Here is a 13,636-nt window from a genome sequence, read left to right on the forward strand (position 1 = left end):
ATATATTGTTGTTGTTGTTAGGTGCCATCAAATCAGCTCTGACTCATAGCAACCCTATGCACAACAGAATAAAACACCGCCTATACCTGTGCCATCCTCACAATCGTTGCTATGCTTGAGCCCATTGTTGTAGCCACTGTGTCAATCCATCTCATTGAGGGTCTTCTTCTTTTTTGCTGATCCTCTACTTTACCAAGCATGATGTCCTTCTCCAGAGACTCATCCCTCCTGACAACATGTCCAAAGTATGTGAAGGGTAGTCTCACCATCCTTGCTTCCCAGGGGGCATCCTGGTTTTACTTCTTCCAAGACAGATTTGTACATTCTTTTGGCAGTCCACAAAGCCTGGTGGCGTAGTGGTTAAGAGCCATAGCTGCTAACCAGAAGGTCAGCAGTTTGAATCCACCAGGTGCTCCTTGGAAACTCTATGGGGCAGTTCTACTCTGTCCTATAGGGTCGGTATGAGTCAGAATTGACTCAACAGCAATGGGTTTGGTTTTTTGGCAGTCCACGGTATATTCAGCATTCTTCTCCAACATCACGATTCAAAGGCATCAATCCTTCATCAGTCTTCCTTTTTCATTGTCCAGCTTTTGCATGCATATGAGGCAATTGAGAACACCATGGCTTGGGTCAACAGCACCTTAGTCCTCAAGGTGACATCTTTACTTTTTTTTTTTTTTTAACACTTTAAAGAGATCTATTGCAGCAGATTTGCCCAATGCAATGAGTTTTTGATTTTTTGACTACTGCTTCCATGGGTGTTGACTGTGGATCCAAGTAAAATGAAACCCTTGACAACCTCAACCTTTTCTCCGTTTATCATGATGTTGTTTATTGGTCTAGTTGTGATGATTTCTGTTTTCTTAATGTTGAGACGTAACCCATATTGAAGGCTATGGTCTTTGATCTTCGATAGTAAGTGCTTCAAGTCTTCTCCACTTTCAGCAAGCAAGGTTGTGTCATCTGTGTAATATAGGTTGTTAATGAATCTTCCTCCAATCTTGATGCCCCATTCTTCCTCATATAGTCCAGTTTCTCAGGTTATTTGCTCAGCATACACATTGAATAGGGATGGTGAAAGGATACGACCCTGACACACACCTTTCCTGACTTTAAACCATGCAGCAGGCACTTGTTCTGTTCGAATGACTGCCTCTTGACTCACGCACAGATTCCTCATGAGCACAATTATTTGGGAATTCCCATTCTCCACAATGTTATCCATAATTTGTTATGATCTACACAGTCGAATGCCTTTGTATAGTCAATAAAACACAGGTAAACATCTTTCTGGTATTCTCTGCTTTCAGCCAGGATCCATCTGACATCAGCAATGATATCCCTGGTTCCACGTCCTCTTCTAAATCCTGCTTGAATTTCTGGTAGTTCCCTCTTGATATATTGCTGCAGCCACTTTTGAATGATCTTCAGCAAAATTTTGCTTGCATGTGATATTAATGACATTGTTTGATAATTTCCACATTTGGTTGGATCATGTTTCTCTTCCAGTAGGTTGGCCAGGTAGCTGTCTTCCATATTTCTTGGCATAGATGAGTGAGCACTTCCAGCAGTGCATCCATTTGTTCAAACATCTCAATTGGTATTCTGTCAATTTCCTGAGCCCTGTTTTTCATCAATGCCTTCAGTACAGCTTGGACTTCTTCCTTCAGTACCATCCATTCCTGATCATATGTTATCTCCTCAGATGGTTGAACATCAACCAATTCTTTTTGCTATAGTGATGCTGTGTATTCCTTCCATCTTCTTTCGATACTTCCTGCGTTAGTATTTTCCCTGTAGAATCCTTTAGTATTGCAACTCAAGGCTTGAATTTTTTCTTCAGTTCTTTCAGCTTGAGAAATGCTGACCATGTTCTTCCCTTTTGGTTTTCTATCTCCAGGTCTTTGCATATGTCATCATAATACTATACTTTGTCTTCTCGAGCTGCCCTGTGTAATCTTTTGTTCGGCTCTTTTACTTCATCATTTTTTCCTTTTGCTTTAGCTACTTGATATTCAAATGCAAACCTCAGAGTCTCGTCTGACATCCATTTAGGACTCTTCTCTCTCTTGTCTTTTGAATAACCTCCTGATTTCTTTATGTATGATGTCCTTGATATCATTCCACAACTCATCTAGCCTTCAGTCATTAATGTTCAACGAGTCAAATCTCATGGACTTCTAATTTTCTTCAGTTTCAACATATATATGTACACATATATAAACACATATATATCGTGTGTGTATATATACGCATATAAACACACATATATATCACACACACACACACACACACACACACATATATATAACAAAACCAGGAAGAAATTACAGTTCTCATCTCTGCAACTGGTTACATGGTCATAGCTAGTATTTAGGATTACCTTCTTCCACCATCCATTCCGTATTCGCTTTGCCCTCAGCAAGCACCTCAGCCGGTCATGGTTCTCTGCCTGGTGGAGCGAACTTAACCTTCATGCAGAAGGATCTGGGTCATTAGTAGTCATGTTGGAATTGGGTTGCTGTAGTTTTCCATTGGGTTTGGTTTTTTGGAAGTCCATGGTATATTCAATATTCTTCTCCAAACCATGATTCAAAGTTGTCAATTCTTCTTCGGTCTTCCTTATTCATTGTCCAGCTTTCGCATGCATATGAGGCGATTATTCACAGGGCATGGTGGCACTATAAGACCCTCTAAGGGATCTCCTGTATTCCAGACATACTCTTCTTTACCTTCATTATGTAACATTTCCCCTTGGTAGTCAGGATCAATCGCACCAGCCAATGTGGTAACTCTCTTCTTTGCCTGTTGATCCACTATCATGCCGAACCCAAAGTGGCTGGGCGATGTTCTTAATTTTCAGTTCAGTGGAATCAGTATTGTGTCTCCTAGTGGGAGCATTCCTCCTTTTGGAATTAAGATCTCTAGACTCACAAAGCATAGGGTCATGGGAACAGGACGCAAAAATTTTGTGAGTGGGTCTCTAGGGGTAATACTGAGTGGTGCCACTTCCATTTCCACCCCTTAATTCCTGGACTCATGAATCCTGGCTATGGGGGAAACATCATCATATACTGGATGCTGGTGTAGAGCATATACAGTTTCCTGGAGAACACTGCCCCAACCGTGCAAGGTATTGCCACCTAGGTATTGCTGTAATTGTGTCTTTAGAAAGCCATTCCATTGTAGAAGCCAGCTGCTTCAGGATGATGAAAAACATGATAAGATCAGTGAATTCCATGAGCATGGGCCCATTGCCACACTTCATTTGCTGTTGAAGTGAGTCTCCTGATCCAACACAATGCTGTGTGGAATACCATGATGGTAGATAAGGCATTCAGTAAGTTCACAGATGGTAGTTTTGGCAGAAGTATTGTATACAGGGAAGGCAAATTTGTCTCCAGAGTAAGTCTCTCCCTAGTAAGAAAAAAATACTGCCTTTTCCAAGACGAAAGTGGTCCAATGTAATCAGCCTGCCACCAGCTTGCTGGCTGATCACCCCCAGGAATGGTGCCATATCAAGGACTCAGTGTTTGTCTCTGTTGCTGGCAGATTGGGCACTCAGCAGTGGTTGTAGCCAAAAAAGCCTTGGTAAGTGGAGGTCTGTGTTGCAGAACCCATGCACAACCTCCATCTCTGCCACCAGGGGCACTTTTTTCATGAGTTCACTGGGCAATGACAGATGTGGCTGGGCAAGGAGGCTGACTGGTATCACAGAACGCATCACCCTACCCACTTCATTGTTACAATCCTCCTATGCTGAGGTCACCCTTTGGTGAGCATTCACATGAGACACAACTATCTTCATTTCTTTGGCCCATTCAAAGAGGTATATCCATATGCTCTTCCTCATACCTCCTTGTTACCAATTCTCCAATCATGTTCCTTCCTAGTTCCTGACCATTCAGCAAAACAATTGGCCACAGCAAATGAATTATACATTCGCATATCTGGCCAGTTCTCCTTCCAGACAAAATGAACAACAAGATCCATTGCTCAAAGTTCTCCCAGTGGGAGGATTTCCCTTCACCACTGTCCTTCAGGGAGGTCTCAGAAATGGGTTGCGGTGCTGCTGCTGTCCACTTTTAAGTGATGCCTGTTGTGTATCAAGCAGAACCATGTATAAACCAGGCACGAGCTTTCTCTTCCTCAGTCAACTGATTGTAAGGAACTCCACATGAGGCCATAGGTGTAGACTGGAAGAAGAGAGATAATGTAACAGCAGTGGGGACCATGGGCATTTGCGCCACTTCCTCATGTAACTTAACTGTGCCTTCAGGTCCTCCTTGAGTCCAATCTCGTATATACCACTTCCATTTAATAAAGAAGTGCTGCAGTGCATATCCAACTTTATGACTCTGTGGGTCAGACAACATCAAAAGTTCATGACGGGCAGTTCAGGCTGCATGGTGACTTGGTGGCCCATGGTTAAGTATTCAGTCTCTACTAAGGCCCAGTAACAAACCAAAAACTGTTTCTCAAAAGGACAGTCATTATCTGCAGAGGATGGCAGAGCTTTGCTTTAAAATCCTAAAAGACTGTTTTGTGATTCACAAATATGGGCCTGCCAAAGGCTCCAAACAGCACCTCTATCTGCCACTAACACTTCAAGAACCATTGGATCAGCCAGATCATATGGGTCAAGTGGCATATTGGCTTGCATGGCAGACTGAACCGGTTGCAGAGCCTTCTCTTGTTCTGGGTCCCACTCAAAACTAGCAGCTTTTTGAGTCACTTGATAAATAGGCCAGAGTAGCACACACGAATCCAAAAAAGTCCACCAGGCTTTTTTGTTGTGCCTCCTTTTCAGTTGTAGGAGGGGACAGATGTTAACAACCTATCCTTCACTTTAGAAGGAGTATCTCAACATGCCTCACACACTGGACCCTTAGCAATTTCACTGAGATGGAAGGTGCCTGAATTTTTGTCAGATTAGGGTCACAATTAGTTGGAATCAACTTGAAGGCGATGGATTCAGTTCAGTTTTAACATGCAAATGTCTTACCAATAAGTCTAGAATCACTGATCCTTCTTCCTTACTAGGTCCAATCAGCAAAATGTCATCAATGGAACGGGCCCATGTGATGTATTGTGGAATGGGAGGCGATAAAGGTCCCTTAGGAATAAATTATGACATAGTGCTGTACAGTTGATATATCCTTGAGGTAGGACAATGAATGTGTATTGCTGGCCTTGCCAGCTGAGGGCGAACTGCTTATGGTGTTCCTTTGAAACCGGCATCAAGAAAAAGGCACTGGCCAGACAAATAGCTGCATAGCAGTTACTAGAAGAGGTATTAATTTGCTCAAGCAATGAAACCACAGCTGGAACAGCAGCTGCAACTGGAGCCACCACCTGGTTTTCAATATCCACTGTCATTCTCCAAGATCCATCTGTTTTTTGCCTAGGACAATAGGTGAGTTGAATGGGAATGTGGTGGGAATCACCATGCCTGCATCCTTCAAGGAGATGTGGTGGTGCAGTAGTTAAGATGTCAGGCTGCTGACCAAAAGGTCAGCAGTTTGAATGTACTAGCCACCCCTTGGTAATCCTATGGGGTAGTTCTGCTCTGGCACTAATCTCTGCAATCCCGTCAGGAAAGTGATATACCTTTTGGTTTACTCTTTTTCTAGGTAGGGGCAGTTGTAATGGCTTCCACTTGGCTTTTCCTACCATAATAGTCCTTACTGCATATTTCAGGGATCCAATGGGGTTCTGCCAGTTGCTGATTATATCTATTCCAATTATGCATTCCAGAACTGGGGAAATCACTACAGGATGCCTTCGGGGACCCACTGTGAGACAAATCTGAGCTAAAGCTCCATTAATAACCTGACCTTCATACACCCCTACTCTGACTGGTGGGCCACAGGGACATTTTGGTTATCCTGGAATTAGTGTCAGTTCAGAACTGTTCAGTAATCCCCGAGAAGTTTATTTCCTTTTCCCTAACGAAGTTACTCTTGTAAAAGGTGTGGATGCCTTTGGGGAAGGCTGGGAGAAAGATTAATAGTATAACTTTTTGGCAATGTAGTGGGGTCCTTCCTCAAGGGGACAAAGCCTCCCCTTCATTTAAGCAGTTGTGGATCTGTAAATACTTTGAAGTCTGGAAATTGATTGAGGGGCTGTGACTATTCTGGCAATTCAAGTTAGACTGCCAATCAGTTGAAATAGAATTCTTTTGCTTGTACAGATCAAGTAAATATTTAGTAGATTTCCCACGTTTTTCACTCCTAGTGACACCATGACTGAGTAGCCAATGCCATAAGTCCATGAGTCTGACTATTGTGATTACTGCTTTGACTCTGTTGTACATTACGGTAACCACACCCCACATTGTTTTTGTTGATTAAGGGCCACCATTTGGCCCCTACAGCCACGGGTCCAATCAGCCCCATTGTAGTTGGGTCTCTTAATTCAGTTAGGGCTGTTTCTACTGTAAAACCTGACTTACATACAATAGCAGTCACAGCAATCTTCAAGGATACTGGAGCTCCTTTCGCAAATTTGTTCCTCACTGCTGTGGTGAGAGGTGTGTCCTCTGGGCACTCCATGTGAGTCTGTGGGCCCAACCTGATAAATCCACTCTAGCGTGCCAATTTCCCTAAGCCTTTGGATACCTTCTTCTACAGTATATCAAGACAGGTCTGGTACTTCAACTTGATTTAGCGCAGGCCACAGCGTAATGCATGCTTCAGCAACCCAACCAATTAGATCCTTTCCTAACCTCTTGAACTGAAACCTTGAATGAAGAATCTGTGCTTAGTGGGCCCATATCAATAAACTCAGACTGATCCAACTTTACGTTCCTTGCACCATTATCTCACACCCTTAGTTCCCACACATATTCCCCAGGTTTCTGTTTGTATATATGAGAAAAACCAAGCGTACCTTCTCCTGTGTCATATTTTGTACTTCACCTCTTGGGGTTTACTGGAGCGTAAGTCTAGTTATAGGTATAGAAAAAAAATGGGTGATGGGGGTGGGTCCTGGAGCCATTCAGCAATGTCTTGTAAACCATCTGCATCAGGCTATTCCCCAAGCAATATCAAAGTCAAAGACTCTTCAGGCACAGATGGATTAATCTCATCAGACAGGTGTGGAAGGGATAATTGTTTTACTAGGGAGGGTGGCTTAGCAGACAAAGATGGAGTAATGTGTACAGACAGGATTAAGGGGGCTGGTTCTGTTGGCAGGAGTGATTCAACAGAATTTAGGGGCTCAATGTCCCCAGTTCCCTGATTATCTGCCCATATGTTCCCAAGTTTCAGGATCCCATTTCTTCCCAATTAATGCTCCCACTTTAACTTCAGACAACACTCGTGGTTGGGATTTCATTGGCGTTGTAATTCAGCCTCTCTTATGATAAGACTTTGGGTTTGGTTTTCAGCAACATTAGCTCTGTTACCATGAGAAATAAGACTTTCTTTCAGGTCACAAGTGGCAACTTTCAGGTGTTGTATGTGGCGCTTGAGCTGTGACTCTGAAGCTTGCAGCTCATTCCTTTCTTTCGCCACTTTGTCTAGCAAAAGTTTCCAACATGCAATCACCCAGAACCTTGTGTCTCACAAATATTTGATCCACTGATGGTGATATTTTTTGTATTTCTAATGCCACCTCACACCATGGATTAGCAGTGCCCTCCCTCTTTACTACTTGAGGCAGAGTCATCAGCACCTTTAAGACTAGCCAGACTAGAGAATCAATTCAGAAAACTTATCCTTATGATTTTATTCCTCTAGAACCACTCTTGGTACTAAACGTCTTAGATAGGGTTCTCTAGAGAAGCAAAACCAGTGAAGCGTATATATATTTATTTCAAGGAAATGGCTCACACAGTTGTGGAGGCTGGCAAATCCCAAATTCATGAGACAGGCTTTGTCAGTCCAAATCTCTCCATTTCACTACCACCAAGAAACCAAACCCGTTGCTGTTGAGTAGATTCCGACTCATAGCAACCCTATAAAATGGTCCCATAGGGTTTTCAAGGCTGTAAATATTTACAGAAGCAGACTGCCAGATCTTTTTTCCTGCAGAGTGGCTAATGAGTTTGTACTGCTGACCCTTTCTTTGGTTAGCAGTCAAGCATTTTAACCATTGCATCACCAGGGCTCCTCAACTTGTTATTATCAAAAAACAAAACACAAAAGGACAGCAAAAAAGGACATTGTTAATTTTGTTCATCTTTGCATAACAATTTAGAAAGGTAATATGACTATCAAATGGTTTCTTTCCTTATGCAAATAAAAAAATAAATTATGCAAATATAGATCTATAAATAACGACTTCTCAACTTTTGTCCATATGTGAAATTTATGAGAACAATGAAAGCGGGTAGAAAAACAAACAAAAAAGCTTGGCCTCTTACACACTTGTACGTAGAGGGGAAATCTTAATGGTGGCACTGGACCCTCATTAAACTGGAGGTGTTTATATAGTGTGTCTTTCCTCTAGCATTACATCAATTAAAATCATATTTTAATGTGTTAGGTATGTGCAATACTTACCTGGGTTTCTGATGTGTATATATTTTTTATTCTTTCACTAAATAATCTCCCAACAAAGGAATGGCTCTCGATTAAATTCAGTGGAACCAGAATAATCACAGCACCATCCAAATTTTGTAATTTCAGGATACGCCTAGGGTGAGGTCAGTGTCTTAGTAAAAGGAAAACTGTTTGAGGAATAAAACTAAAATGAGTCAAACACACAGAACTTAGAACTTAAAAAACAGGATTTTATTTAAATTTGTGTACAGATAAAAATTTTAACAAAATTTAAATGAAAACCTAATTTAAATTCTTCCCCATGATAAAAATGGACATCATGGAAAAAGTCACGTTCTCTCAATTATATTTTCCTGTCTTTCTACCACAAGCCGGTAGATACTGGGCGGGGGGTGGGGAGCGGGGGCAGAAGAGGGAGAGGACACTGACACACATAACACAACTTGATCTTCATACTGTGTCTCATCTTGAAGTGACTTAATTATAAAGATTTCTGAAAGATTCAGAGTTCTTCCATTTTGAGGTAAAAATGGAATTTTCTACTCCAAAATCACACATAAGGCTTCTGGGTTTATTTTTAGTGTGAGGTAAACAGTATATTCAATATTAAGGCAAATGGTAAAATACATGTATACAATATTAATGGGGACCTCCCAATAATGTAAAAACAAAAACATTTTGGAGTAATCATGAGTTTTGCAAATGTGTTAGAATTAGAAACTTGTAAAAAATGTAATACATACTACCTATTTATTCAAACGCCTTATCCTTTGGTAGTTAATATGTTAAATGTAATATCGTCTGAATTTTTTATGTTCTGTAATTTTTTTATTATATGGACTACAAGTCCACCAAAGTTCTTGTAAATGAAGCAAGGCCTCATTTAAAATTCTATATATATGCACATTGGTCATATAGACTTCTCCCCAGAGTCAGCAAAATTCTACATACAAGGCAGGCTCACCATGAGAGAAAAGTATGAGAACCCAGGACATAATTTTAATAAAGCCTACAAGTGAAATCATATTATTTAAGCTGTCTAGATAGCTTATTTAAGAAAAAGACACATTTAAGATTTTTCAAACAGTGATTCTTATTCTGCCCAACCCTTTTTCCCCAATGGGATAACCATTTCTTTCACAGTGATGAGAGAATCATCCTTTTCTAAGAAAAACTGGATTCTTTTCCAGTGGTTCAAGACGAAGACCTCACTTCTTTGCCACGCTGGCCACAGCCTTCCTAGCTGCGTCCTCCAGGTCAACAGCCGAAGTAATGGGGAGTCCACTGGTATTGAGCAAGTTCTGAGCCTCATGGACATTGGTTCCTAGAGAGGGAGGGGATGATGGATGATCACTGACAATAGACTGGAGACGATGTCCTGTGAAGTTGAGCCCAACCTGAAACCATGGCATGCTGGGTCCCACCTGATACTGACATAATCATCTGGTTATTTAGATATATGCAGATGACAAACTGGTTTTTTTCACTTCAATTTTCTGGCATTAGAAAGACACTGCCTGTATTTTTCTCTTGCACTTAAAAAAATGAAATAGTGAACTTTCTTATAACATTGTGCACAAAGATTAAGGACCACTTGTTCAGCTAGTCTGAACAAGGAAAATCTTCTGAAATGGATTTGTCCCTTGACTGAACAGTCTTGAGTATGGAATCCAAAGAAAAAGTGTTGTGTAAAAAATGAGCAAGAGAATGACGAATCAGGGTGTTGGAATGGTATGGAATATTGGGAGTAAACATATATGAGAACATGTGTGACTGATCAATCAATAGCTTTTTCTTGGGAAATGAATTAAATATAGGTTCTAAATAATTTCATTGACAGGAAAGACCATGTGACAAGGGCTATCTCAAGCAGTGGTCCAGGGAGAAAAGGAAGATGAAAGAAAGGAATTATAAGAGACGTATAGACATTTTTTAGTAAGGAAAGCTGGAATTTCTGCTGATAATCCAGAGCCAACTGGATTTAATGTGGTTTTGGTACATACCAGAAGTCATTTGCCTTCAAGGTCTCTTGAAGGAAGGGGTCCAAGTAGTGCCCTCATCTTTGAGAGTAAATACGAAGTTTTGAGAATCTGCCCACCTATGCCCACAAATCCACTGCTCTGGAGACTCAATGTGTCCATTTCTGCTTCGTCCTCACTGTATATAAGGAAAGGTGCAGAGGCCCTGAAAAATGGCAACGCAGCCTCCGATGAAGTCTCCTGGCTGTTCCCACTGGATTTACAGTATTTACTGGCCAAGCTACTTCATTCACAGGGGTACTTTGGCAACCATTTAATGTGCTAATTGCTTTTCTGTTCTCTCAGAGTGAACAAGCCTCTAAAAGAAATGTGAAAGAGTTTAAGAGTCTAATGAAATATCTTACATCATTTCCTGGGCTTTCATCTAATTAGCACGAGAGAGCCTATTTATAAGCAAAAACTTTGAAATACAGGCCTTGGGAGACTTGCCTCACCACAAAGAGTGCAAGTAAAAAGAGGCACTTGGGTCAGCATATTTCACACCAAGAGGCAAAGGCTGGGTTAAACAGAACAGCTGAACTGAAAAGGTGATGCAGTTAGCGTTGATTCTTCCTGGGACTCTGGGTCCATGAACGTAGCAATGAAAGAGACTTGGCACAGTGTCTTCTGCTCAAGGCTCACTTGCTGTTGCTTTCCACGGGAAACTCACCAATGACCTCTTTGGAAAGCATCAAACTGAAAGCTACGGAAGTTACTACCTAAAATCCCTAGCCTCTTATCTTGGCTCTGCCATGTCTCAGTTCTGTGGTTTTGGGTAAATCATCTAGTTCCTTTGAGCCTAAACTTCTTCATCTAAATACATAACATTTTCATCATCATCTTCTTCTTCAAAACTAATACTTATTAAGTACCTACATATTCCAGGCATAATGCTAAGTGACTTATACACAGTATATGACATCTTTACAATAACTGCAAGTCCTATTGTCTGCATTTTACAAACGAGACAACTGAGGCATGGAGATGTTGAGTAACTATTCCATAGTCACACAGGTTGTAAATGGCTGAGTTGGGACATGAACTCTGTTCTCTGTAATTACGTAACCCCACGTGAATTTAAAGATATGCTTAGTATGGTTCCTTATTTGTATAAAAAGAATAGTAATGCAGATAGCATAGGTTGTGATAAGAAGCAAATGAAATAATACATGTGAAAGCATTCTTTATAAGCCAAAGTATCTGCGGCAGACTTGGCTGACTGCCCATCAAGGATTCATGCTCCTCTTCTCTAGTGATGTTGCTGGGGAGTAGCAGCCCAGCCCCAAACCATGTTTCCCAAGCTCCTTTGCATCTAGGTGAGATCATGTGACTGCGTTCTGGCCAATGGATTGTTAATGGATATGATACGCCTGCCCATTAAAACATCCAATGTGGACCTACATTTCTCTGTTTTCCCTGTCTACCGTTTTGAATGTTACCTGCCAGGGCAACGAAGGAAGGTATTTTTTGAAGATGGCAGTGACTCCTTCAGCCAGTATATCGGAAAAAGTGTGGAGCGCAGCATCCCTATTCAGTCACCCTTTCAGACTTTATAAGAATGAGAAAGAACCATAAGCTACTGGCATTTCAGCATTTATCTATTACAGGAGCTAACATTAACTAACTTGTTAGATTACAGATGTTGTGCAGCTTCTAAAATCGCTCCCAAATGACCCCCACCTCCTGTTATTCATGCCCTTGTGTGACCTTCTCCCTTTAAGTGCAGGCTGGATCCAGTAACTTGCTTCTAATGAATTGAATATGGGCAAAACTGACAGAGCGTCACTTCAAGATTAGGTTACAAAACTGGTGATTTCTGTCCTGGTTATATTTTTTCACTGGCTCTCTGTTCATTCTGATGAAACAAGCTGCCATGTTGTGAGCTATCCTACAGAGAAGCCCATGTGGCAAGAGGTTGATGGTGGTCTCTGTCCAACAGTCAATGAGGAACTGAGGCTATCAGTCCAACAACCCATGAGGAACTCCATCCTGCCAAAAACTGCCAGTACGCTTGGAAGCAAATCTCTCCCCCAGTCAAACCTTGAGATAACCATACCCCTGACTGACACCTTGATCATAACTTCGTCAGAGACCCTGAGCCAGAGGACCCAGCTAAGCCCCACCCTGATTCCTGACCCACAGAATGTATGAGATTATAAACATTTTTTGTGTTAAGTTACTAATTCATACTTATTCAATGTGTATGCTGAGCAAACAATCAGGGAAGCTGGACTATAAGAAGAAGAATGTGGCATCAGGATTGCAAGACAATTCATTAACAACCTGCGATACGCAGATGATACAACCTTGCTTGTTAAAAGTGAAGAGGACTTGAAGCACTTACTGATGAAGGTCAAAGACTATACAGCCTTCAGTATGGGTTACACCTTAACATTAAAAAAAAAAAAAAAATCCTCACAACTGGACCAACTGAAGTCATCAAGGATTTCATTTTACTTGGATCCACAAACAACGACCATGGAAGCAGCAGTCAAGAAATCGAATGACATATTGCACTGGGCAGATCTGCTGCAAAAGAACTCTTTAAAGTGTTGAAAAGCAAAGATGTCACTTTGAGGACTGTCATGGACTGACCTGTGTCCCCCAAAAATGTATGTCAAATTGGCTAGGCCATGATTCTCAGTATTGTGTGACTGTCTGCCATTCTGTGATCTGATGTGATTTTCCTATGTGTTGTAAATCTTACCTCTATGAGGTTAATGAGGCAGGATTAGAGGTAGTTATGTTAACGAGGCAGGACTCAATCTACAAGACTAGGTGGTATCTTGAGTCAATCTCTTTTGGGATATAAACGAAAGAAGGGAGCAGAGAGACAGGGGGACCTCATACCACCAGGAAACAAGAGCCAGGAGAATAGCGCGTCCTTTAGACTGAGCTGAGAAGCTCCTAGACTAGGGGAAGATTAATGACAAGGACCTTCCTCCAGAGCCGACAGAGAAAAGCTTCCTCTGGAGCTGATGCCCTGAATTTGGACTTCCAGCCTACTAGACTGTGAGAGAATAAAGTTCTTTGTTAAAGCCATCCACTTGTGGGATTTCTGTTACAGCACCACTATATAACCAAGACAGGCTACAACAACGAGCTCAA

The 13,636-nt window shown here is 41.4% G+C and overlaps 1 protein-coding gene and 1 long non-coding RNA gene across 3 annotated transcripts in view; both read right to left on the minus strand.

Moving 5' to 3' along the window:
• Window positions 1–8,572, minus strand: part of LOC126064069 (uncharacterized) — a 187,694-nt gene extending 179,122 nt beyond the window's left edge. Inside the window, exon 1 of the long non-coding RNA XR_007514444.1 lies at window positions 8,511–8,572. This is a non-coding gene — a long non-coding RNA (uncharacterized LOC126064069). The remainder of the gene's footprint in view (window positions 1–8,510) is intronic.
• Window positions 8,573–8,769: 197 nt separating this feature from the next.
• SUCLG2 (succinate-CoA ligase GDP-forming subunit beta) overlaps window positions 8,770–13,636 on the minus strand; it is a 345,782-nt gene continuing 340,915 nt past the window's right edge. The window contains exon 11 of one of the 2 annotated variants that reach the window (XM_049861944.1): window positions 8,770–9,834. In XM_049861944.1, coding sequence (XP_049717901.1) covers window positions 9,719–9,834 — 116 coding nt within the window. In that variant the 3' untranslated portion in view covers window positions 8,770–9,718. The remainder of the gene's footprint in view (window positions 9,835–13,636) is intronic. The other variant, XM_049861943.1, reaches the window with a different exon arrangement.

This window comes from Elephas maximus, chromosome 20 (genome assembly GCF_024166365.1).
Source record: "Elephas maximus indicus isolate mEleMax1 chromosome 20, mEleMax1 primary haplotype, whole genome shotgun sequence".
Classification (NCBI taxonomy): domain Eukaryota; kingdom Metazoa; phylum Chordata; class Mammalia; order Proboscidea; family Elephantidae; genus Elephas; species Elephas maximus.